The sequence below is a fragment of the Canis lupus genome, chromosome 30 (assembly GCF_048164855.1).
Source record: "Canis lupus baileyi chromosome 30, mCanLup2.hap1, whole genome shotgun sequence".
Lineage (NCBI taxonomy): Eukaryota > Metazoa > Chordata > Mammalia > Carnivora > Canidae > Canis > Canis lupus.
In genome coordinates this window covers 29,209,302-29,236,781 of record NC_132867.1, presented here as the reverse complement: position 1 = coordinate 29,236,781, position 27,480 = coordinate 29,209,302, and the positions used below count along the sequence as shown (strand labels likewise).

General features: G+C 36.6%; 2 protein-coding genes and 1 long non-coding RNA gene across 14 annotated transcripts in view; 2 read left to right on the top strand and 1 right to left on the bottom strand.

Annotated features, from left to right (window-relative positions):
• Positions 1–1,117: 1,117 nt before the first annotated feature.
• Positions 1,118–26,747, bottom strand: LOC140621550 (uncharacterized). The gene is made up of 3 exons (XR_012021293.1): positions 26,487–26,747; positions 17,200–17,341; positions 1,118–2,328 (listed from the first exon to the last, which is right to left on the bottom strand). It is a non-coding gene; the product is annotated as an uncharacterized lncRNA (long non-coding RNA).
• Positions 12,084–27,183, top strand: KRTAP25-1 (keratin associated protein 25-1). 5 transcript variants are annotated; one of them, XM_072806709.1, is made up of 3 exons: positions 12,120–12,219; positions 17,493–17,592; positions 26,458–27,183. In XM_072806709.1, the coding sequence occupies exon 3, from the start codon at positions 26,508–26,510 to the stop codon at positions 27,138–27,140; it is 633 nt and encodes a 210-aa protein (XP_072662810.1). In that variant the 5' UTR covers positions 12,120–12,219; positions 17,493–17,592; positions 26,458–26,507; the 3' UTR covers positions 27,141–27,183. The 5 variants fall into 5 exon arrangements, with proteins under 5 accessions (XP_072662807.1, XP_072662810.1, XP_072662806.1 ...); XM_072806705.1 differs by lacking the exon at positions 17,493–17,592 and adding an exon at positions 23,990–24,086 and having other exon boundaries at positions 12,177–12,219; XM_072806708.1 differs by lacking the exons at positions 12,120–12,219; positions 17,493–17,592 and adding exons at positions 13,171–13,189; positions 23,990–24,086.
• KRTAP24-1 (keratin associated protein 24-1) overlaps positions 12,084–27,480 on the top strand; it is a 35,670-nt gene continuing 20,273 nt past the window's right edge. For 2 of the 8 annotated variants that reach the window (XR_012021287.1, XR_012021290.1), the window contains exons 1-3: positions 12,101–12,219; positions 12,973–13,189; positions 17,493–17,592. The gene's annotated coding sequence lies outside the window, so the exon portion shown is untranslated. Of the gene's footprint in view, positions 12,220–12,972; positions 13,190–17,492; positions 17,593–23,989; positions 24,087–24,666; positions 25,266–27,480 lie in introns of those variants that run through there. The other 6 variants (XR_012021291.1, XR_012021292.1, XR_012021286.1 and 3 more) reach the window with 6 other exon arrangements.

Genomic DNA, 27,480 nt, shown 5'->3' with positions numbered 1-27,480 from the left:
GCCCCTCTCTCTCTCTCTCTGTCTCACATGAATAAATAAAATAAATAAAATATAAAAAAATAAAAATAAATGAAAGCAGGTTTTATCTCTACTTACCTAATTTGTGCTGGAAAATATATAAAAATTAAAACTAAAGATTTCCTTAAAAAATAAAACATGTGGAGCACCTGAGTGCCTTGGTTGTTAAGACTTTGACTCTTGGTTTCAGCTCAGGTCATGATCCCAGGGTCATGAGATTGAGCCCTATGTTGGGCTCTGTGCTCAGAGGAGAGTCTGTTTGAGATTCTTTTCCTCTTTCCCTTCCCCATTTGTGCTTGCTTTCTCTTTCTCTCTCTCTCACATCAATCAATCATCAATCAATCATCAATCAATCAATCAATCAATCTTTTAAATAAGAAAAGAGGTGTCTGGGTGGCTCATTTGGTTGAGCCTCCAACTCTTTGTTTCAACTTGGGTCATGATCTCAGGGTAGTGAGAATGTGCCCTGAATCAGGCTTTGCACTCAGCAGGCAGTCTGCTTGAGATTCTCTCCCTCTTCCTCTGCCCCTCTCCCTAGTCACACACACACATACACTCTCTCTCTCAAATAAATAAATAATAAATAAATAAAACATGATGTTATTTATACTCTAAGGTATCTAGCAATTGCCTTCATAAGTACAACTAATTAAGGAAAACCCTGTGGGTTAATGAAAGCATCCATATGTTATGCATACTCTGATATTTTTACATTGTGGAAAGCAGTGACCTTTTCCCAGTGGATGAATGCCCTTTATGTGACATCTGGGCCTCCAGGATGTTATAAGAAGGCAGTTTACTTAATCACACAAGGAGCCTACATATTGTGTCATGCATAAAAAATGCTGCCATTGAGAAGTTGTAGGATGAACTAACAGAAAATCTTCCCAGTTTGTATTCCAACAAAGTGAACTGAGGAACAGCACTTCTGTGGACACTAATGTCAAGCATGCCGCTCTGATAAAGGTCCCTCACTTGAATCTGGAGAAACAATGCTGCAAATCAGACATCTGATATATAGATCTTTCAATCAGGTACTAGAATTTCTTAGTTTTAGAAAACTCATCCAAACATACTTTTTAATAAAAATTTAATCTAATCACAAGATCGTTGAACTCTATATACCTCCAAAAAGCATATTTAATCCCACTTAGTAAATTCCTTAATGTCTCATGCTGTTAATCTAAATGTGAAGTTAATGATAAACACCATATCAGTATTTAATGCCTTTTACGTTATTTTATATTGCGTTGCATTATATTGCATAATAGTGTCAAGCCTTTTAAATTATACCTGTGAACCAATGCAGTGTTGAATATACTATGTTTTGTTTTCTTAATCACAGGTCTGCTGACCAGCTCTGACACAATGTATATGTCAAATCATTTAGCAAAATGTTAACATGTCCTTTTTTAAACAAAACGTTTTACATTCAAAGGATTGTAGGAAATAAGCCCATGTGAAAATTTAAAGCAATAGAAAATTCAATTATGGGAGCTCACAGGTTCTGATGCACAAGTCTCTTTAATCATCTGACTCTAGACATAAATGTGTAAAATATCCTCATTCATAGTGAGTACAGGATCACAGGGGTCTTAGTTTTGTATTTCTTCTACTTTTGTCTTATTTTCTGATCCAAAGATGAAAGATACTATGATTCCTTGAAAAAAAAGAAACAAATCTTAAAAAAATAAATTTTATTCTTTGATTATTTGCCTCTTTGACAATTATTTAGAGGTGAAAGAAAAGATTGTCAGGACCATGGCATAGGACATACTTAGATGAGCAGACTAGATTTTCTTCTGAATTCAAATCAGAACTTCACTGAAAATGTGAAAATATTTTTATTTCTGTGATCCAAGGAAATGGAGTTTACTCATTAAGGAAGGAATGAAGGAATTGTGTACTGAACCTTCAGAGGAGCAACTGAGACACTTAAAGCCAATGGTTTCAGAGGCACATTGAAAGGACACGCAAAAATATTTTGCTGCTTATCCACTTTTCTATTTTTTTTAAATTCCATTTGCAAGTGCAAACTACCTCTGTTTCCCAATGTAAATAGACCATTGTCAGATCTAACAACTCAAAGGAAAAGAGAGAACACTCAAGGAAATATTAGGTGGCCCACACATAACACATTGCCGGCTCCTATTTACTCCATCAGCAGTTGTATTGATGAGCCTTCGTTTTCATTAATAGAAGAGCCTTTTCCATTTTCTTTATGAAATTCGTATTGGTTGATAAATATCCAGGATTGTCAAGTCAGCATAAGCTGTATCTCTGGAGGTGATGATGGCCTGCAAGATATATCTGTAATACACATTTATGAATTGATTATAGAACTTTCTCAGCTGCAGGGTGAAAAGACTGCTATATTTTAAATCATACTTGGCATCTTGTTTCTTGTAGAGAAACCTATTCTCCATTATTCCATTTATTATTAGGAAGAAAGTGCAGTAACATACAACACTTCTTTTTCCTTTACAGTCGGGTGCAGAGAGGGTGGAAAAGAAGAAAAAGAAATAAAAAGAGGGAGAGGTTGAAAGGAAAAAACGAAGATGGCCCAGGGGTGAATCTCAAACTATGTTGGTGGGCTACCACATATATCTTTAACATTGTATCTCCAAATGCAATTTATTCAACATCATGTATTCAACAGATATTTTTGAGTTGTTATTATACACTGGACATGATTTATTTGCATGGATAGACAAACTTCTGAATCATGTATGTCTCTAAACAAGCAGTATTGTCACCATGTTGATGCTTTGGCATTTGGAAGCAGATCTCCATAAAGCTTTGATCCAATGTATTGCTGTACAATCTACCGAGCAAACAGCAAAGCAATTTGACTGGGGGGTGAGGGGGACATTTTCTGGAAAAGTCTGGAAAAGTTAAAAGTTGCAGAACGTTCTATGAGAACTTTTACCAGCAATAAACTTTTTAAAATGGAAAAGAGTTCCTTAAAATCTGGAATGCAGTGGGTTTGTTTTTATTTTATTTAGGCATGGCTGATTATAGACTTTGAGAATTGGTGAATGCCTAAGGAATTTTCCTGTCCAGTAGGTCCCTAACCAGGTTTGTAGAGGCATCTGCAAAAATAAATCAGGTTCGTGGGGCCAATTATGACTAAGAATACAAGCCTCTAAGTCATAGGTCCAGGAATCTGCTTTAGTTTTCCCCCTAAAAACTCACCATATTTTTCAAAGCAAAGTTGGATTTGTCAATAAATAATCTAAACTACCTTTTCTAGATGTTCATGTTCTTCTGGGTTCTTAAGAGAATAAGAGAATCTCATATTATGAAATATGTTTAACAAATGATGTTAAAACTGACAATCAAGATCCAAAAACTAGAAAGTTAAGTTATTAATACAAATATACCAAAATAGGAAATCTCATCAGTTACCCAAAAATTTTATTAGATCAATAATAACACCATTTTTCTTATCAAATTGGCAAAAAACAAATAATAGTAACAATACTCCATAGTACTGAGCATTTGGTAAGTCTAATAATCTACCGTGTTAGAAATGTGGCTTTGGGGGGCATCTGGATGAGTCAGTCAGTTAAGGACCAACTTTTGGTTTCAGCTCAGGTCATGATCTCATGGGTCATGAGTCTGAGCCCTGTGTCAGGCTTCAAAATCATGGAAGAGTCTTCTTGAAGATTCTCTCCCTTTGCCCCTTCCCCCATTTGCATTCTCTCTCTTTCTCTCTCTCTCTCTAAAATGAGTAAATAAATCTTTTTAAAAAATTGGATTTAGAAACACATATCAAGAGCTTTTAAAATATATCACGATTTGGTTATGTTAGATTTTTTTTAAAGAAATAATAAACTAAACAGAAATAAAGCAGAAATATGGGCAAGCCTCCAAACAAATCCTAATGGATTCATTCGTTGTTATGGGGATCTATGGAAACATTTGCAAAGTCTGTCAGGCCTTTCAAAGCCACTTCACCTCAGGTAGTGCGTGTTCTAATTATTTGGATTGTTATATGCCAGTATTTTTTAATGGAGAATTTACATGTAGATATAACCTGGTTTTAGTTTTAGAATAAATGCAATATTTCACTTTGAAAAGTGTTGCTTATAAAATTCCACCACATTGTACATATTTTTCTCATTTTGCTGATAACCAGAATTGTGATAACATCAAAGATGACTAGTCATTCTTGCTTTGTAAGCCCCTTGCCTCGTCTTTGACCACTTAGGGATACAAATACTTATGTTTCTCCCTCCCCTCTTAGACTAGACTGTGGAGAAGGAATTCCCTTTCTGCTAGTTCTGACCCTGCACTTTGCTGCAAGTCATAGGAAGAATGAGAGTAAATATCTGGGACAGAAATATTTGAAAAAAACAAGTAAGACTTTATGACAAGGTTGGAGGGTATTTTCACTGGCATCTGGACAACCATTAACGTAATGCTGTCAGGTAAAAGCATCTCAGCAAGACAGAAGGTAGTGTGTGTATGGAACTGCCAGGAAGCAGAGAGGATATATAGAAAATTTGCCTAACAGGAAACAATCACATTTGAGAGAGTCTCTATAATTCTTCTGAAACTCCCTCTGATAACTTCACATCTTTCAACAACTGCTGCTCTGGAAATGGTAGCCCCATCTCTTTTGGGAGTCATCACTATATTACTTTTTTTTTTTTTTTTTTAAAGATCTCTTGTCCTCTGCTCTAGAACAATAGTCTGTGTAAGTAGCCTCTGTTTAATCAATAGTTGCCACCCTGGTTTCTGGACTACAGTCAAGAGCACTGTGGTGAGCCCACCAACTGCCAACCAGGTAACTATGACCCAGCAACTTGATGTCCTTTTATTAATTGCCGTATGTCCCTGCAGAAACTGACTTTGTTTCTATTACTTTCTGTGTCTTCAGTTCAGGCCATCTGCCCTGTTGGGTGATGTCATCGAGAGGATATGACTGCCAGTTGACCATAAGCTGGAGGGCGTTGGAGGCTCCCATCCCCTCCCCTGTCTGTGGACTGTCCATTCCATTTGCCTTCCCCACTCTCTGAAACTGTCCTAAGGATACAGCCTTGAGATAGAAATATGATGTTGAGGCCTCTGACCTGAGTATCTAACTGAACTCAGTTAAGGCCTCTAGATAAAATTTTAAGATTTCATGGGCAGGGTCAGAGAGTCTATATATCTTGCAGCAGCCAAGATAAGCCTTATAGGAAAGTAACCTCTGCTATCTGTCAACCTGGAGTGGCCTCCCTTTTCTTTGATGTCTCCCTGCCTTTTGCTTAGGGGGTCTCAGTTGGAGATTTCACCCAGGAAGCTCCCAGGAAGGTTGGGAACTGGCAACTGATGAGCCAGCCAGGAGACAGAATAAATAGGCCTTGTGAAAGAGGCATCGGTGAGGAATTTCTGAGAGGGGTGACCCATTTGCTGGATGTTTGTGGATCACTGCATGAGTATGGGGACACCCTGAAAATTCTGTCTAGCCTAATGCACTTCTTTGAGGAACTATGCAGAGCAGTTCCTTAGGAAAGAAGGGGAGAGCATGGCTGCACAGGAAAGAAGGGGAGAGCATGGCTGCACAGCGGCCGGCCTCTACTGTTGGCTGCACACTGATGCCAGACCAAAGGCCAAAACTTATGTTAGAAAGTAGGAAGAGCAATTGAAGAAAGACTTGTAGGTATCTCCCACTCAATTGGCTTCAGGGCTGGCAGATAAGAATCAGATGGAGAGCTTAGTGGGTCATTTTACAAAGCTAGGAGGGCTCAAGCAGGTTAAGGTCTGAGAATTTGGGACAAAGCCTGATTGGGACCCTAAGAAGCAGAATCCCAGGGAAAATAATGAGAATGAAGAACAGGATGTTGTGGAGATTAATGGAGAAATAAAGCAAAATGCCCCAGGTCATTTACAGCTGCCCCAAAGGAAAGTTTTAAATGGCATTTATCCCCAAACACCTGGGAGAAAACTTACATTCTTTTTCTATCCTTTGGAGTTGTAGATCTTATCATGTCTTTGAGATGTAAACACTCCAGGTAACCATACATTGACCAAAAAGACTCAAGAAAACGGGGTGGGACATGAAGCTTTATAAATAGATTATTGTAGAAGCTCATTTGACCAAAATAATCAGGCCCACAACCTCCATCAGACCAGAAATATCAGTAAATAGCTTTAGCCCTGTGACTGGGCACCTGATTCATGCTGTTTCTGTTTGTGTTAGGTGCATCTAGACACGCCTATCATGTATATATGATGTTTTTCTACTTCTGAATGTATTGCCAAAATTGATTGATAAAAGAGCTTAGGTTTTTTCAAAACTACTAAAATGATAAGGGTAAAAGAAAATGATAGTATATAGAAAGTAGGTAAGAAAAATAGAAGCTGATTTTTGGGTAAAGAAAGAGTTAGGACATAAGGATTTTTTGGTAAAGAAAGTAATTTTTCCTAAAGTAAGTGGTTTGTTCCAGGATGGATAAAGAGGACAGGGCAAAAACTGAATGGATATATAAAGTCGCAGAAGGTTTTATGGAAAAGGAATATTGAGAAAGGAATTTTATGCATAGTCAGGCTAAGATTGGAACAGATTTATTTAAGTTAAAAAGAAAAAAGTAGGGGGTTAATATCAAAAGTAGACTGGTACAAAATGAGAATTTGGTTTTCTCTGATAAAAGGGCAAAGTTTTTTAGATTACTCTTCTGCTTTAAATTGGAAACTGTAATCAAAAGTTTTCTTTACCTTTAATGTAATCTGCCTAGAAAACAAAGATTCTGTGTTTTGTCTTTATCTGGTCTTTGATTACTTAAGAAAATGGAGTCTTCTCTATTAAAAGAGTTATTTTATTTTATTTTTTTTACAACTGTGTAACTTTTGTATACATTAATTTTCATGGGAAACATAAGAAGTGATGCTAAACTTTTTTAGGGCCTATTTACATAAAATTCTAAAAATCTGATATGTCCTGGTATAATACTATCAATCATAATTTTAAAATGTATTCCACAGAAATAAGCAAATTCTCTTATCAATTGCCTTATAATGAACTCTTGCCAAATCTTTAACCATGGTCATTTTTAAATCTTTTGTCCTTTGTAGACACTTATTGTTTTACTCTGATGCTTTGGCAAAGGTGTTCCCACAAAAACACTTCTTCTTCAAGGAGATTCATGGAAAAGACTTTTGACAAGTTTCTGATAACTAAGATCGATTTGCCTTCATGTAGGAGGGACAATAAAGAATCTTTCAAGCGCTTCCCCAAGACTACCTGCACACCTTACCATCTGTTGTGGGATTGTAGCCTGAGACTTATCCCCACACAAGTAAAATACAATGGTAACATGTGAAAACTTCCTTCTGCTGCAAGGCACTATGAAGGTTTTGCTGGAACATTAGCAAGGAGGTGGGTAGTGAGCCCCAGAAAATTCAAGCCCCAGGTACTACCATTTTCTGTGGGTAGTGAGCCCACAGAAAATTCAAGCCCCAGGTACTACCATTAGGTTATGGGAGTTATTTGAGCAGGTAAGATATATGTTGCTCCAGAAGCTATATTTGATAAGACACAAGCCTATCCAACCCCTAAGAATGTAAAGGAGATACAAGTTTTTGTAGGGACTTGGGATTTTTAAATAACTCTGTTCCCTCCCTGCAATGGTGCCTTTGTCCCTTATGCCTCTGGGTAAAGAAAGGGACATGTGGGACTGGGGATCACAGCAGCAGGCCACTATTGAGAAAGCAAAACTACTAATGAAGCAGATTAAAGCTCTGGACATCTCCCAAACAAGGCTATCATTTAAATTAGATGTTTCCATAGCTCTTAAAGTTTATGGATCGGGCACTGTGACAGAGACATAACAAGAGGAGTGAGTATGTTCCTAGGATATTGTCCCAGTCTAGAAGGGGACAAAACCTCCACATGACCCCATAGAGCAAGTGTACACAGTGTTCCTCCAGGTGGAGCTTCTCATGGAGGAACAACCATAGCAGCCAATGGGTTGAACTCAGAGTGGTTTGGCTGGTGATCACTCCTGCGCCCTGGCCATGAACCCTTCACATGGACACGTGACACGCAGTTATAAAGAGATTAATCCTGTGGCTTGGATATGAGAAGGGGTGGATGATTCTTGAATAGGCCCTTGTGGGATTGAAATACGTGGAGGGACATTTGGGTTCACCTGCAGAAGCCTGAGGTAATCCTCACTTTCTTCCTCTTCGTAGCTCATAAGGCATTGACACTCCCTGGTAATCAGGAAGCTGATCTCTTAACTAGAGCATAAGCCCTAACAACTGACCCTTTAGCAGATATAGCAGATCGGACGCATAGAAAGAGTGGCAACTGCAATACCTGGGTGGGGTGGTATATTGTCAAAGATGATGGAGGGCCTTGAAATACAATCACTTGGTTAATTTAATAACAGAATTTCATGTGTATTCTAAACAATGCCCAAGGCAATTGCCAAAATAATCTGAAGCCACCTACCAGAGTTTCCAACTAAAGAGGTTTTGGCAATTGGTTATATTGACCCCTTCCTCTAAGTGAGGGTTCTAAATATGCTCTAGTTTGTGTGGTCACTGCATCTAGCCTAAACCAAGCTTTCCTTTGTTGCTGTTAGGGGGTTAGAAACACTGGCTACTGCATGCAAATAAGTCACATTGGGGGTCACATTTCAAAGGTCATAATATGCAAGACTGGACAAAGAACATGACACTGAATGGAGGTTCTGTCTCCCTTATAACTTGTAAGAAGCAAAGTTAGTGGGGAAAAAAATGGAATATTAAAACAGCTGTGCAACTCTTGATCTCGAGGTATAAATTCAAGGCCCCTGTTGGGTGTAGAGATTACTGAAAAACAAACAAACAGTGGATTAAATTGCTAACAGGTAAATCCACCTCAGCTGGGTGGACTAAAGTACTATCCCAGGCTTTGATAAATTTGATCAACCAGTAGGCCTGCCCCCCAGATAGGGGACTCCTGCCAAAGTACCCAGGACCATAAAGATATAGAAATGGCAGGAAATAACCATTGGCCTGACTCTTAACATGGATCAATACGCTATGCTGCTGAAAACACTAAGCTCCATCATCTGAGAAAAGAATCATTTAGTAGAATTCACAACGGGACATCCTACTGGAATGGGTGAGTTACTTTTGTGCCCCTAGAAGAGAGGGTACTACTGAATCTCCACTGGGATCTGATTGAAACACAAACTAGATATGTTGTAATGCATTATACCTGAAATGGAACAAGCACCATTAAAAGAGAGAAAAGGTGGGAATTCTAGTCTGGCATACCCCATCCCCATCTCCTCATCCCTGACAATGCTCCCTCCCCTGGTCAGGATGTACAATATATACAACCAAGTCAAGTTTCTAGAGCTGTCAGCCTCCTTCTCCTCAAGGCCATATGGACATATTCTATTTCTCATTGGTATAATCATTTTGCTGCCACCTCTGTTTCCTCCATTGGCCTGAGAATGTTATAGCCCTTACTAAATTTACCCAACAACACTTGAATGATAGCCAACAAAATGTGTCCTTATCAAACACTGAAATGTCTGTAAGAGAAGCTGTCTTCCAAAATAGAATGGCCCTGGGCATTTTCACTGCTTCCTTGCGTCTCTGCCACTAACCAAACAGAGTGTGGTGTGTTTATACCTGATGAGTTTGTTAATGTGTTGTCTTTATAAAATCATATAAAACACAAATGAAAGCCCTGAGTAATCTGATCCCCAGACTAGGGAACTTAATAAATCAATGGTTTGGATCATGAGGCTTATGGCAGAAGAGTTGTCACTGAGTTTGGGAAATATTGTCTTAACCTATATTTTGTCTTGTCTGTGCCTATATTGGTACTGTGATTTCTGTCTCCAGTGCAGTCAGATAACCATCAAATGAACCATCTCCATGCTAGTGAAACTTCTTGTTAGTAGCTCAGGGCACACTGCAGAAGAGAAGATGAGATATTGTAGAGGGGTAGAGTGTTGGGAGAGGTCATCAAAAAGACATGACTGCCAGTTGACCTGTGAGCTAGCTATGGGCAATTGGAGACTCCTCACTTTCTTCTCTGTTCTTGGAATGTGCATTTTGCTTGCCTTCCCTGATCCTAGAAGCTGCCCCAAGGACAGTCTTGAGATAGATATGCAGTGTTGAGACTATCTAGGTGGTATATGTGACTAAACTCAATTAAGGCCTCTATATAAATTTAAAATTTTGTGGGAGGGTGAAGAGAATCTATTCATCTTGTGATGCCCAAGACAAGCCTAATAAGTAGGTTCTCTTGCTCATTAAACCTGATACCTACCAATCTGGAGTGTTGTACCTCTTTCTTCAGTCTGTTCCTGCTCTCTGAGTATGAGGCCCGGTTTAAATTACACCAGGGAAGCTCCTGAGGGGATTGTGAACCAATATACCAACAAACACCAGACACTCAAGGTCCCAATTAATAGTGGCCACCCCCTGATCTCCCTCTCCTGTTTCTTCTAGGTCTCTAGAACTATATATCTGGTAAGTGGCTTACCTTTAATCTATGACTCTGTTGTTGGAATCATTTAGTGCCTAGCAGTGGCCAACCACTAACTTTATTGTCCAGTAACTTTATACCTCTGGCCAGTGTATCTGGCAATTTCTAAAGCTCATGTCCCATCTGAAACACTGGTATCACTTATCTTCCAGTAAGTTTGGTTGAGTAGAATCAGTATTTGGATTGGGATTTCTTGCTAAAAATGTCTTTCCATATATCAGTTATAAAACTCTTCTGAAGATGAAGAGATAGATAATAGATCAATAGTTTTTGGGGGGAGTTTTTTGGTACCAGTTGTTTCAAGATGTTCCTGGACATGACAGTTTCTTTCTTTTTTTTTAAGATTTTTTTGTTTACTTATTCATGAGAGACACAGAGAGGCAGAGACAGGAGAAACGGGCTGCGTGCAAGGAGCCCAGGACTCCACGATCATACCCAGAGTCGAAGGCAGATGCTCAACTGCTGAGCTACCCAGGCATCCCTGAACATGACAATTTCTAACTCAGTTTTTGTTTGCATGTCTTCCAGAATGTGAAAAAACACATGCTTTAACTCTTACTAAATGTGCTTTCTCAAGTACTATAACTATGGCTTTTGCTAAAATTCATTTGTTGATTATATTGAATTTTTAATGTTTTTAATTAATGAAAGGGCTCTGTCCACTCAATAATGAATGACAAATGTAACCTGAGTGATTTTTTTTTTACTTATTCATGGTTGTATTCAGTTTTATTCAATTCAAAGTTGTGTCAGATACCTATGCTCTATTATTTTCTTTGGATACTTTTGGATGTTGGTAATCCTAAACATCAATATTTTTAACATTTATGCACTACTCTGATTAAAGTCATTCTCTAATTCTGAGGCTCTCATGGGCATAAGAGCAGAAAGGATTAAACATCATTCAGTGGTAGTTCACAGGCTTCGATGAGGAGGACAGTACTTGGAGTTTATTCTATTTAATTATGGCTCTCAAAGATGGCAGGTAATTAAAGTTGTGTAATCTTGTTGATGGGTCTCCAAGTGGCCACTGTGGTTAAAAATATAAAAACTGTTAACTAAATATTGTGGGGTGTACGTGTGAAAGAGCATTCAGTGATTATTGAATTAAATGTATGTGTAAATCCCTCAGAATAAATTAGTATGTGTTGAAGTTCCATCAACTCTTCTGCATCTGGGAAAAATATTTACAAAGTGGTATTGTAGAATTAATTAATTGTACCAGTTACTGAAGAGTATGCATCCTGGGAGTTTAAATAGAAATAGAATTTGACAGAGAAGTATATATTATATACAGAAGGTTATATTTTTCTCAGTGTTTTATTCACTAGTGTTTGTAAATTAGTCACATGTGTACATATTGGTACAGAGTGATGTTACAAGTTGCCCCATTTCAACTTTCTGACAATGCATTGGTTTTCGATAATTTTTCTATTAAAAAGTAGGAAATCGTGTGGTTTTTGAAGTAATAGCTCCCAAAACTCATGAAGACATTGAGAGATACCCATCCACTGGTGTGTTTAATCTATTGTCCACTCATCACAAATAGAACCATGGATTGTCTTGTCACAAATGTTAAATTCTTCTTTGCTTGGATACATCTGGGTGGTATGTTGGAAGCTTAACAACAAGATTTCTCACCATGAAGCCCACTGTATTCCTGAGAAATGAAATATAAGTGAAGCTACAATCAGTTGCTCCATTCTTATTCCTAGAGTGTAAGTAGAGAAATATGAGGGGGTGGCTACCTAGCAAAGTATATAGGCATCATTGTTTCTCAGGCTACGGCTGTGCTATTTAACATTCAAAAACAGTATGGTAACATATTATTTTGCACTCTGACCATATTCAAAGGGAAAAAAAAATCACCTTTAACAATGGCTTATGCTTGAGGGAAATACTAAAAAATACTGAGTAAGAGTCTGTAAGAGCTGGCTTAGAGACTCAGCTTTGCTTCTTAATAACTCTGTGACTTGGACAAATTGAATACATTTTTAAATTTATCTTCTCATCAGGGAAACAAACCTGCCATCCTGCCTCTGAAAGCTGCTACAGAAATTAAATGATGCAAATATGAGAAAGGGCTTTATTTTGGTATCTGAATGATATCACAATGTAAGTTATTAAATGGTAGCTTATTTGACAAAAGAAATCCCCAAAGCCTATGGCATAAACTGATAAAGAGATGAAATAAACAAATCTCTTTGATTTTTCAGTAGTAAAGAATTTAGCCTGAGGTTTGCATTTTAAATAAATCTTTTATTTTAGAATTGTTTTAGATCTACAGAAAAGTGATAAAGTAATACAGAAAGTTCCATATACTCCACACAGAGTCTCTCCATTACTAACAGCTAACATTGGTACTTACATTTGTCCCAATTAGTGAACTGATGTTGACTTATTGTTACGAACTTAAATGCATACTCATTCAGACTTCCTTATTTTTACCTAATGTCCTTTTTACATTCTAGGATCTCATTCAGGATATCACACTTTATTTAATTGTCAAGTCTCCTTCGGATGTTCTTGGTTGTGACAGTTTCTCAAATTTTTCTTGTTTTGATGCCCTTGAGAGTATTGAGAGGTACTGATCAGGAATTATGTAGAGGGTTCTCAATCTGGATTTGCCTGACATTTTCCCTCAAGATTAGACCTGGATTATGGGTTTTAAGGAGAAACACCATAGAGGTAAAGTTCCATATCAAGAACACATACAATCAATATGACTTATCATTATTGATATTAACCTTGATCACTTGGCTGAAATAGTGTTTGTCAGGATTCTCTTCAGTAAAGTACTTGTTTTTCCCTCTATCTAAACTGTGCTCTTTGAAAGGAAGTTACTGTGTGTAGTCCCTGCTTAAGAGGAAGTTGTGCTCCACTACTTTAAAGGAGAAACTTGTACATATATTACTTGGAATCCTTCTACATAGGAGATTTGTCTCTTCTCTACTTATTATTTATACTATGATTGATTTATTTCTGGATGGATACACACCTATGTATTTTATACTTTGGGATATAATCTAATGTTATTTTTTTATTTGAATTATTTCAGTGTTGGTCATGAAGAGCTCTTTCATTTGACTTTGTGTGTCTTTGACATACCTTTGTAATTGTTTAGTTTACTTTTGTGTTTTTATTTTTTAATTACATTACATTTATTGTTATTATTACATTTTGTTATTCAGTTAGTACACAAGTCCTTATTTAGTGGATTAAATAATGCTGATTTAGGGACGCTGGGTGGCACAGGAAGTTAAGCTTCAGACTCTTGATTTCAGCTCAGGTAGTGATCTCAGGGTCCTGAGATTGAGCCCAGCATAGAGCTTCGAGTCTTCTTGAGATTCTCTCCCTCTCCCCCTCACCCTCTCACTCTTTTTTTCTTTCTCAAAAATAAGTAAGTAAATAAAACATTAAAAAAAAATTACTAGAGAGGCAAAGAAGCAGGAAAATAATACCTATAATAAAGGAGAAAAATAAATCAAAACTATCCAGAAATAGCACAGATGATAGAATTATTAGACAAGAATGTTAAAGCAGCTAGTATACCTATAATTCATATGTTGAAGAAGTTAGAGGAAATATTGTTTGTGTTAAATAGACAAGTAAGAGGTATAAATGGAACTCAAATGAAACTTAGATAAAAACTATAATGACTGAGGCAGAAAATACAGTGAATGGTATTCACAGATGATTAGACACTGTAGAAAAAAGCAGTAATAAATTTTAAGACATAGCAATAGAAACTATCCAGAATGAAACAGGGCAAAACAAACAAACAAACAAACAAAAAACACTAAATAAAATGAACAAACAAGATGATGTATTGAGATCTTTCCTAGCATTACAAATTCACAAATGAAATACAGACAGAGCTCCAGTAGGAGACAAAATTTTGTCCTCCCATGTTTGGCTATACTTGACTCTAATTCTTGCCATTTCTATAATTCATGAAAATCCTGCACCATCCTGCTATTTCTATGAATTCCCTGGGGATTACTGTCCTATCTGCTTACTGTTTCTGCTGCCACTCTTTTGCTCATCATCTACCCAGAAGCTATACACAGCCCTTCACTACTTTCCAAAATGAGTTAATGATATTACTGTGAAGATTGGTCACATCGTGGGTCATTTAATAATACATACATCACATCTCTTCTCAAATCAGCTCCTCTGCACTCATTTCCTTATTCTGTTCTTATTTGGATTGATGGGGAACTCCAAAATCTTCTTGTTTTCCCTTTAAAAGAAATTTAACCCTCTCCAAGTCTTAAGTAAACTCATGTTAGAGGGCAGTGAATGGATGATAAATAGCAGAGTTTTTTTCCTGTTATATTTGTGTGGCCTCAGGGGAGCCATAACAATATTTCTATTCTTTTATTATTTGTGACATTTTATCTATACAGAAACAGGTCAATATATTAAAGTCAGCAATATTTTTAAAAAGATTTATTGATTGGGGCACCTGGGTGGTTCAGTGGTTGAGCATCTTCATTCTGCTCAGATCATGATCCCAGGATCCTGGGATCAAATCCCACATTAGGTTCTCCATGGGGAACCTGCTTCTCCCTCTGCCTTTGTCTCTGCCTCTCTCTATGTTTCTCTCATGAATAAATAAATGAAATCTTAAAAAAATATGTTGATTAATTTTAGAAGACTAGAGAGTGCACATGTACAAGCTCAAGGAGAGCTGAGTGGGAGGGAGAAAGAGAATCCCAAGCAGACTACCTGCTGAACCCAGAGCCTGACTGGTGTTAGGGGGAATTTCATGACTCTGAGTTCACAATCCGAGCTGAAATCAAGAATCTGATGCATAACCTACTGTGCCACCCTGGTGTCCCTAAGTCAACATTATTTAATCCACTAAATAAGGATTTGTGTACTAACTGAATAACAAAATGTAATAATAACAATAAATGTACTGATGTAAATCAGAATATTTACAATTAAGCAAAATTCATTAGGTTACAGGTATCTAATAGCAGGGATCTAACTATACAGAATAATAATCCAGAATATTCTCTATCCAGTAAGAGAATAACACAATTCCATTATTGGCTATTAATGAATTTAAAGGATAAATCTACCCTGTGGCATTAATCATGAAGATACTTAGAACATTTTTTAACATTTTATTTATTTATTCATGGACACACACACACACAGAGAGAGAGAGAGAGGCAGAGACACAGGCAGAGGGAGAAGCAGGCCCCATGCAGGGAACCCGATGCAGGACTCGATCCCAGGACTCCAGGATCACGCCTTGGGCCGAAGGCAGGAGCTAAACCATTGAGCCACCCAGGGATCCCCAATACTTAGAGCTATTGCAAGTATTTTGGACCTTAATTGTTTTGAGGATCATGTATCATTAGAGAACATCACTTTCCTGACTTAGAAAAAATGTTTCCTGTGGTACCCATTTGTTAGATTAAATGGTTAGTTGTCTCACCTTAAAAAAGTTCTCTAAGCATTAATGTAAAGAGGATAGAGTATGTTGTTAGTTACAACAGACACTTCTTTACTCAATAAAGACAATTAAACCTAACCCACTCCATTTTCAGTTTATCTAAAGATCATAAGATGTGTTTATAACTACCAATATCACAGGGATTCCATATAAATCTGACTTCTGAATATGTATACATGGAAGGAGATTTGTACTAGATGCCACTGTGCAAGTTTCCTGATGTTACAAGTGAAGAGGAGACTCATCTAGTTACTAAATTCACATAAATAAGTCACTTTTTAGAGCATCAGGTAAGTTCAGCTGTTTTGGGGACTCTTAATAAGGAATGCCCCCTCTCTCAGGAAGGTTTGCCTCTTCCACAAGCTGTATTTTAAAAAGGCAGTGTGTGTCAGCAGCCTAAGAGCTGGCTCAGTCAAATTCACCTTGACCATGATTGCTATGTCTCATGTCTCAGCCAGAGTGATCACAAACCCACTTCACTCAGGTTGTGCTAGGTGGACAATGGTCAGGGTCCTTCATATACGTTTTCTTTTCATTAAATCCTGAAATATTCTAGTGAGAGAGCATATAATGTGCTCACTTTGCATGTGAGAAAAGTGAGACCAACTATGTTATCTCTTGCTGCTTCACCATTCAGGATGATTCCAATAGTTTTGAGAATTAGAAGAAAGAATTCTACTCTCCAGATGTATTATTTTCTGACCTCAGTACATATCACCAAAAGCATTTTTCCAGAGACACAATAATACAAGTAGTCTTCCTGAATGAAACTCCTCAAGGAACTTAAAAAGTCCATTTATCCAAATAATGTAGTTGAGGTTGAGTTATGTACTTCAGTAACATTACTAAGCTAAGACATTTTTCTTTTTGGCAGACCAGTCTAAGAATTTCCACTTCCTTTCCATGTGTAAATACATTCTAAGTCCACATAGTTAACAGACAAATAAACTGAAAATTTGGAAAATCAATCATAAATTAGATTGTCATTTTTAAATAATCATAAAATATAAATTATCTCAAAAGTGTTTATGTGTGGAAGATACTGAAAAATGTTAAGATGGAAACAGGTTTCAAATGTAAATCCTCTCTTCATTTGTGGAATAATATGCTGAAATCCACTTAGGTAAGCATCCAAAGAGATATGACCTCTCTTTTTAAATAGCATCTATCAAAATAGATATGTTAACACCTTCAGTTTCATAATAATAAAAGATAGAAAATGATATACCATCTTGTTGGGTATGGATCTCAGCAAAGATTGTCAAAACTTTCCAGGTCACTATTCTTCATTGGGAGAGATAGACTTGAATTATGATATCCATGTCAAGATTTCCAGAAGATGAATTAGACTTTAAATTTGGGTTGTGTCTCTAAAGAAGACAAAATAAATTTCAATTCCCAAATTAAGAGTTTTCAACATTTATCACTTCTAAAAATAAAGTATTTACATATATTTTTTTTTGTTTTATGAAAAACATGGCCATAAATGAACTTTCCCCAATTATGTGGATCCATTTGAAGGTTTTTAACAGCAACTTCAAGGAATTGTCAAGGCCTGTAAACAAACCTGATTCCTAAAGAAGCAGTTGACTCATACTGGGAGAGAGATTTAGCAAGGGAGGTAAGATTGACTTCAGAATGATAGTTATCTGAAGGATGTGATTCAGATAATATGTATTTTATAGGTTGATGGGAGGACTGGTTGGTAGACAACTAAAAAATATTCTAATGAGATGCCATAGAAATGGTTTTGAAATATGAGCAGGAGGATAGGCATAGAGGGAGCCAACTCTTAACAGCCGTGATATATAAATTCTATGTCCAGCTAGTAAGAGTCACACTTCAGCAACCTGCTGTTTGCAATTTAAGTAAGGACTGATCTTCCAACTCCATCATGTCTCACAATTGGTGCTCTAGAAACTATACTCTCATTCTTTTGGGAAGTCCTCCCAAGTTCCTGTCACCTCACCCAGAGCTCTCTGCTCCACTGAGGTGAGCTGTGGGGATGCCCTCTGTTCTTCTAGTAGCAGCCGAGGCAGCAACGTATTCCATGACAACTGCCACAAGCTTTGTGGCCAACCCATGAGTGGCCAACTGACCAGCTGTGAGAACAGTGTCTTTGCCCTTATGGCCACTCTTTGATTGTCTCGAACATGTTCAGATCTGATCAAGGAACTAGCTGTCTCCCATTCACATCCTGTGGTTCCAGTTCTTGCCATCTAGCATCTTGTAGACAACCTTTGAGCTTCCATCTTCCAAGTTACCAGTCCTATGATCATCAACCCCTGAGCTTACCTGACTTATGACTGTTAAGCATTGAGCTAACTGACCCAGGACATCAGCCACTGAGCTTTCTTATGATCCTCAGCCCTTGAACTACCTATCTTATCAATGCTGTTCTCTAAGCTACATGTCCAACTGTTAGAAACCCATAAGTTATGCATACAGCAAGTTTCAATAATACTCCTCTTCCTTGAGGACTGGCAGTAAGTATCCTTATTAAAAATGATCATAAATAGCTGGAAACAGCCTCTTATTCATTGTCTTCAAGAGATCACTCAGCTTCACATCAATAAATTATGTGATCTCTTTTAATTCTATACTAAATTTCTTCAATAAGGATTTTCTTTGCTTTAGGAGTTATCACTTATTTTTATAAAAAAGTTTGATCTTTTCTACCTAGATGAAATTCCTTTTCTCTATTTTCTTTCCAATTAAAGTACAGCTTGGCATACATATCATGCTTTACATGTGTTATCATTTATGTGTACCTTATTTTATGTCTAGTTATTTTCTTGGTTACATCAACTGCCTTATGCTATGTATTCTAGGTTATTCATGGAGAGTATTGAAATTGTCCAGAATTTAAGAAAATGATTCATTAAGATGACTTTGAAAAAAAATATTAAAGTATATGGACCAATGTGACTTGGTGACACAGAAGTATTCATGTAGTACATGGCTTAATTTGGGGTTTGGCTTTAGGGTCCTTCAGATAATAGTAAATTTAGCCTCATGGGATGCTACTGGTCAGAATAGGTTAAGCATTATAACAAATAAATCCCCAAATATATAATGATTTAAACACATCCTTGTTTTTCTAACAATACTGTGCAAAGAAAGAGGTCAGAAGAGAAGTCATATTCTATACAGTCTTTAGAGTTTACTGATAGGGAATTGACTCCAGAAACTTGACAGAAACTCGACTTGTGATTACCAACATGGCCCTAAGAGTTGCATTCCATTTTAGTCAAGTATGGAACTCAGTCCCTTAGCCTTATATAACCATAGGAGAGGCTGTTACATATAACATGTATTCATGAAGACGAGGGTTACATATAATTAGTAGAGCATCTAATAATTTCCTAGAACAGGGACTAATTTGAGATAGATTTGGGAAGAAAAAGAAAATCCCCACTTCCTGCCATATTATACCTAAAATTCTAACTGTGAAAAAAAAGTGATTATATTTATTTTACAGAATTCAGATATTTGATGCTCCTGTTTCAGTTTACCAAATCCTGTTGTATTCCATATTATTTTTCAACTTGCAGCTATAGGAATACAGTCCTGTTTCCTAAAATTACTATCTTTCAAATTTGTTTCTTGTTTGCTCATCTCAACTTAAAACTGTCAAATCTAACTAATATGACCCTTTGCCAAATCAGTTTGATGTCCATAACCAGGTATTATGGCTTGATTTTAATCAGTGCTGACATTGTGTTTACTATTAGACATAGGGCACAGAGAACAACTACTACATGCCAGTCACTTCTTTATATTACCACATTAATCCTCATCACTACTCTCTTATACCAAAACTATCACTGTTTTTATAATCTAGAAGACTTAGGTTCAGAAAAATCAAGCAAGTTGCCTGTGTGTGTGTATGTGTGTGTAAAATATAAAGTTTCAAAGAACAGTTGAAATTCAAATCCACATCTGTCTGTTCTGGTACTTATGTCCTGTTTGCAATCATTTACTTGAGTCTCAAATGTTCCTGTTCTGCTGTACCTTACTTCATGTCTAGTTACTCCATTGGGTTATGTCAACTGCCTTATGCAATGTTGATAATTTATAGAAAAATTGTAAAAAGAAGGAAAATCATGGAAAAAATATATGTCATTTATTCCACATTGCTAGTGCCAGGCATTTTATATATATTAACCCTAATCTTTGTCACAAATTGAGAAGTCTTACCTCTGCTTTACTGATGAAGAAATAGGCTCAGTAAGATTAAACTTCTAGCCTAAGATCTCATTACTAAGAAGTGAGAAAGTACAAATTTGAAATCAAAACAGTATTATTACTCTTTTTATATGTAGCTGAATGCTAACATTAGTCTGTTGACAGTTTGATTATGAATTTTGATTTTGTTGCTGGTACCCAAAGAGGAAAAAAAAAAAAGAAAAAATCAAATATCAACCATACGGAGAATTGAAATTCAACATAATTGAATGGCTGAGTCTATATGAATAATAAGTATGCTTTGTAAACATCAGAATTACGTCACTAATTCTATCATACATTCATTTTGATTCTTTCCATTCCCATTTACAAAATATAAGCTGATATGTGAAAATGTGACTAGATAATAAATACAAAAGGCACATTTCAACTGTGAAATACTTTTCAGTTTACTGGAAGTCTCTGTCTTGGAATGCTACAGTCATCCTGTAGAACATTCAGATTGCTTCACCATGTCCATACTTATGGTATCTGAGTCAATTACTCATATAATTATTTTTCCAGATCTGTAGATATATAAAGTAAATTACAGAGAATTTTTTGTAAAAAGAGATGACTTTCTTCATTCATTGCTGTACTCAAAACATATCTTTTGGCTAACAACTATGTGACATGCACTATTGTATTTATTGTAATACAGCAGTGAGCAAACAGGAATAATTCCTGCTCTCATGGACCATGACATCTAGTAAAGATGATGATCAATGAACTTAAAAATAAATAACTGAATGTATAACTAGGACTCATAATAAGTATTATGAAAGAAATTAAATTCATTTATAGATAATGTGAAATTTGGATAGAGGGGCTGCCAATGAGATTGGAAGGGCTGTGGGATCCTCTCTGAGTAGAGAAGTCCTAACACCTGGAAGGTGAAAAGGAAGTAGCTGTACAAAGAGCAGAGGGAAGCATAGTGCAAGATTAGGAAACAACAGGGATCCCTGAGTGGCACAGCGGTTTAGCGCCTGCCTTTGGCCCAGGGCGCGATCCTGGAGACCCGGGATCCAATCCCACGTCGGGCTCCCGGTGCATGGAGCTTGCTTCTCCCTCTGCCTATGTCTCTGCCTCTCTCTCTCTGTGTGTGTGACTATCATAAATAAATAAAAAAAAAATTAAAAAAAAAAGATTAGGAAACATGTGCCAGGACCAGTGATTGAAAGAATTTGGTAAGTTTGAGAAGGTCAGAAGAGATTGAAGTGGCTGAATTGATGAAGAAAGAGGAGAGTAGAATGTGAGATTGTGGAAGTAGTCAAGGTATAGACTATTCAAGGTCTTGGAATGTACATTTTTCATTGTATTCCCAGGAAATGAAAATGTTGTTTATGTTTTAAACAAGAGAATGATACTGGTTCTAAAATGTTGTTCTGGACTTCCAGTTTCCAGTCTGGCATATAACAAGCTTGGAAGTTGTTGCTGTGGAACAATTATAAAAAGTGTAACATACTTGCATGTAATGAAAATGCCATAAGAAAAAGAGAAAGGAATAGAAGAATTATGTGAAGCAATAATGACTGTGAAGTGCCCCAGGTTAATGATAAGACATTAAGCCACAGATCAAGGAAGCTCAGAGAACATATTCCAGATAAATGCCAGAATAAGCTACAACTTAGACATACCATACTTAACCTGCAAAAAAACAAAACAAAACAAAACAAACAAAACAAACAAACAAACAAACAAACAAAAAACAAACTTAAAAACCTTAAAAGAGGCCAGAGGGAAGAAAAACATCTTACCTATAGAGCAGCAAGAATATGAATTACATCAGATTTCTGTTCAGATGCTTTGTAAGCAAAAAAAGAATAGAGAGAAATATTTAAAGTATTAAAAGGAAAAATGCATCAACCTAGAATTCTGGATACAGCAAAATTATCATTCAAAATGAAAGAGAAATAGAGATTTGGTCAGATACAAAACAGAGAATTTAACATCAGTAAACCTCCCTTGCAAGAAATAAAATAAATCCTTTAGAATGAAGGAAAGTTATATAGGCCACATACTTGCATCTACATAGAAAAAGGGAGTGTAGTAGAGAATAAATAAATAAATACCACTCTGACCATAGTGAAAAGAACAAATTAGAAGGATAAGAAGTGGAAGCAGGTAAGTTGTGGAGATGTGGAAATGATGACAACTTGAGGAACTGCAATGAGGAAATATTTATGGATAGAAACAGACACAGTTGAGATCTACTGAGAAGAAAGAAACTCGGCACTTGCTTATTGTTTGTAAAGTGGTAAGGGAAAGGAAAGGACCAAGGTTGATGTGCAGATCTTTGGCTTAAGAAACCAGTAGATAATTTTTTACTTACTAAGATGGGAAAGTATATGAGAGAACGTTTGGAGGAATGAAATCAAGAATTCCACTGTGGATGCTAAATTTGACTAAAAGAGAAAGAAAAGTCATCAAAAGCAAGATGTCTAATAAGCATCTGGACTAAAAATAAATCTTATCTCAGTATAAAGAATATGTGATTTGTTCAACATTTTAAAATGTTTATTGAGCATCTACTGTGTTCAAGAAACTGGCAACTGGTGATGTTGATATGAATAAGACATAGTCTTTGACCTCAAGCAAGTCAATGTTTTGGTGATACCAGGAAAGAGAGGCTTTAAGCATATAGATTCAATATCATAAGTGCATTAGTTAATTTGCAAATAAAGTTCTGTAGAGGAAGGAAAAAAGAAGGAAAGCAAAATGAAGTAAAGTGTCTTAGGGAGCATTCATCGTCCAGATATGACTCATAGTTTATATTTTCCTACTGTATACATTAGAATTATTAGGCTATTTTATTAAAATGTGGCAATGTCCTGGATAGAGCTACTAAATCCTTGAGTGAACACTATTTGTGCTCAGCCAGGTTGATAGACATATAACAAGAACAAAGAAATTCAAATTTCGATGCTGGGGTCATATGAGGAAAGTCACAGTATTTCCTAGAAAGGACAGGTGAGGAATTGAGAAAGTGGAGTCTTTCCTAATCTCTGCAAACAACCAAGACAAATAGGCCAATATAAAAATGACTTGCAGCTTTTATACTAATGTGGGGAGAATCAAATGGAACGTTTAAAACATCATGCATGGGGCAGCCCGGGTGGCTCAGCGATTTAGCAACGCCTTCAGCCCAGGTCGTGATCCTGGAGACTGAGGATCGAGTCCCACATCAGGCTCCCTGCATGGATCCTGCTTCTCCCTCTGCCTGTGTCTCTGCCTCTCTCTCTCTCTCTCTAATGAATAAATAAAATCATAAATAAATAAATAAATAAATAAATAAATAAATAAATATAAATAAAACATCATGCATGGAAGTGAGTAAAAAGATGAAGAAATATCTTTGAGATAGTGATTCTGGATCTGCTGTAAAGAATGCACAGTCATTCCCAGAAGACATAATAGAGAAGGATGTTCCAGAAAGGAGAAACTTGTACAGCCTCTGAGATTTAAAAAAGAGGGTTCAGGACATATTGAATATTTAAATAAAACTGAAATATGGGTGTCGTGGAGCAGAATAATGGGCTCTAATGAAACTCTAATGCAAATAGTTCCCTCTAATGAACTCTAATGAAAAAATGGAGAATGTATTAGACTTATGGGCTCTAAATAATATTTTGTTAATTAATTGAAAATGTTAATTGACTATTATGTGAGAATGAAAATATCACATACTCTCGATGTGATTTTCATTATCTTGTGTTATTTCATCATATCTTCAACCAATCATCTCTAACACAAGATAGAATTCCTCAGTATTTTTTTTTTTTCCATTTCAGGCTCTTGAGACTATATAGAGTTGCAACAAATGTGAAGAAAGTCTTGGTAGACATCAAGGGGAATTACAGATAATAAATTAGGACACATGTCAGCTAGGTATGTGTATTATACTCTCCTGCATCTGTCATGAAAATGTGATAAAGATTTGATGATACCAGGCTTCTCTCAGTTCCATGTCCTGCATCTAACTTACATTTTAATTACTTATAATTAATGATGGGATCACATTCAACTTGATAACTATAGCCTCTGCTGTGTCCCAGTTATCAAATACATTTCAATAGCAGTTATATGAAGACTAAATCTATTTTTTACTATGGACTAAAATGAAAGACTTCAGTTATCTTTTTGAAACTCATATGCAGCATGCCTACATGCTGGGGAAGACATTTCATAGACTAGTGGGTTATCACTTCTTTTTGAACTTAGCAAGGAACAAAAGAAGAAAAGAGAATCTTGAACTAAATCATGAGGAATTTAGATGTGACACAAAAAAACTATTTTGGTTGAAAGTTATCAAGGTGAGAGGAGAAATCTTTTTTGGAAGCAAATAAGAGTTTAAGAGATTTCATTTATCTATAAAGGCTTAAAGCTCTTAGAGGAGATAAGCAATTTATCAAATAGACTTCTCAAACTCTCAACTCTTGATGACTCAATATCCTGTTATTTTTGCCAGTAACAGGCTTTGGACAATGGGAAATTATCTGAGACTTTCTTTGAGAAAGAATGTGGTATACTGAATTGGAAAACACCCCACATGAGACATCAAATATTTCTTCCTCCACTACTCGAAACAAAAAAAAAAAGTTGAAATTCAGGAGAAAGACTAATATTTCATTTGCACCAAGGTCGTGCTTTCTGTGACATTTAAAAAATAAAATAAAACATTTAAAAAATATATATCACAAGTGTGTTCATATCACCCCCTTCCCCTTTGCATGCTTGCATGGGTACATTAAATCTTACATTTTTTACATAGCTTTACATAGAGGTTACATAGCTTTATGAAAGCTATAAACATTTTAAAACATCTTTTCTCAGGGAAAAATCACAGCAGTCTTCTGGACTCTTTGATGGATAATATAGGGACGATGGACATTGGTGGGAAAAGAGAATTGTGCAGAGGGGAAGTGACTTCATGGTTACTGATGTTACCATGCCTCCCTATGGCCGTATTCCCCAAAGGAACTGGGATGTTAGTGTGATAGGAAAACAGCCACCAAAAGGATCAAGTTACTATTGGAATATCTACCTTTCTCCAGTTATTCCCAACTACATCGTCTTTGACCTCCTGAGTTGTAGTTTGAAAAGAGATATTTCTGGTTCTGGATGACTACTGACCCAAGGGAATAGATAGATAGATAGATAGATAGATAGATAGATAGATAGATAGATGATAGAGAGATGATAGATGATAGAGAGATAGAGAGATAGAGAGATAGATAGATGATAGATGATAGAGAGATAGAGAGATAGATGATAGATGATAGATGATAGAGAGATAGAGAGATAGATAGAGGCACAATCCAAAATAAGGCCCAGAGACTGTTCCTTACAGGTGTCCAAGTAAGAACCATTCACATATCTTTCTTCATGTGACACTAAAATATTTCCTAATCCTTGTTCACTTTAATTGTATGAAGACAGGTGTCTTAGTAAATTATCTCAGGTGCAGCCATTAATTCTGGAATGCAAGTACACAAGCTGATGACGTTTGATATCATTTATCTTCTTAGTTGAATGTCACCAACAGACATGGATGATATTTTTACTAGTAAAACCAAGTATGTCATCAGTGTTACCATGTAGGAAAAATCACATGCATTCCCTCAAGTCTTTGGAAATAAAACCCAATTTTTAAATATGAAGAATATCAAGTTGTCAGGGTGTAGTAGCTCTTTAAAATGTACTCTAAGATGCTAAACTGAAATCGACTGCCAAGACAAATACACAGAGAACACCACCACATAATTAGATTGTCAGCTGAGTATTAAAAATATGGAATAGTATGAGGTTTTTCATCTGGAAAATCCCATAAGTGTTAGTAAGTAGGATCTATTTCAGTACATTAAATACTTCCTCCGAGTATTACATTATGTCAATTCTTCAAAGGTGAGGACTGTCTTCCTAACCATGTTTTTTCTTGTAGATAATAACTGGGGTAAACATCCATTCAAATGGACTCCTTTTACAAGCATTATTTAGGGGTGGGAACAGAAGGAAAACAGGTACACAGGTGATTGCATCATAAATTCTCAAGCCTGATAACAGGGGAAGATTAGGATGGTGGATACATAGGACATGTAAACTGGACTTATTTTATGGAAGAGTGGGAGGTCATTTTCTCAGGCAGCACAATAAGGAACTAATGAGATGTTATGATGCTAACCGATCTAAACTATGGGTAGAGAAGAGTCTGGGCATGTACCACCAAGGTATATAAGCAATCTGGTCTACTTCCATGCAGATTCAGACAAGGTGCTCTTCATTGCTTACCTGAAGTGTGTTCATATCACCATGCCATCCAACATTTGCTCTTCTGGAAACTATGGTTCTCCTCTCGGGAGTTACTGCCATGTTCCTGTTACCTCATCCACTACTTTCTACACTGCTGCTATGAACTGTGGTAATAGACTCCGCTTGCCCAGCCAACACAAAACATGGCTTCTGGACAACATGAAGACCTGTGGTAAACTTTCCAGGTATCGACCATCCAGCCGTGTGCCCACAACCTATGAAATTTCTTGCTACCCTTCCACTATGTACTGTGCCTCCAGGCCCTGCAGAGGAACCAGTTTTTTTCCCATCAGTTCTTATCTCTCCAGTTTCTGTCAACCTTCAATGCATCATAGACCTCAGAACTGTCTGTCCAGTCGTTCTCGCCCACAGATCCACCTCTCTTATGGCTGTCAGCCACAGAACTTCATCTCCTGTGGGTATCGACCACTGAATTTTGTGTCCAGTGCCTGCCATCCTTTGAGATATCTATCCTGTGACAGTCAACCTCTTGGTTATGCCTTAAGCAGCTTCAGACCTCTGGACTATGTGTCTAACAGGTTTCAACCTGTTCGCTACATTTACAACAGTTTCCAACCAGTGTGCTCCTCCTTTGGGACTTGGCAATCTCCATTTATTAGAAGATCTTGCTGAACTGTCATTCTTGCATCTTGCTAGTAAAGAAGTATTTTCTTTAGATTGATGGATTGTTTTTAGGCTGATGGGTCATCGTGCTTTTAGTTAAGTTACTATTTTAAAATGTACTCTTATTTGATCAGATTCTAAGTGATTTTAATAGTTTGCTTATTCACTAGAATATTCTTGATATCTGGTTTCTTGATTTCTATGCCATTAATGTGTTCTTCTGAAAAAAAATTGTGGTTATCTCTAAATAAACTTACTTCAAATAATTCAGAAAACAATACTTTTTGAATTCTTTATTATCCTTCATGAAGATAAAGCCTTTAGTTATACTAAACCAAATATATTTGAA

What these genes read in the sequence shown, in the direction of transcription:
- KRTAP25-1 (XM_072806704.1), top strand. Translation starts at nt 13,162, where the DNA reads ATGGGTTTTAAGGAGAAACACCATAGAG. An exon ending in TAAGGAGAAACACCATAGAG is followed by an intron (nt 13,190 to 26,457) that starts GTAAAGTTCCAT and finishes ACTTCCATGCAG; the next exon opens with ATTCAGACAAGGTGCTCTTC.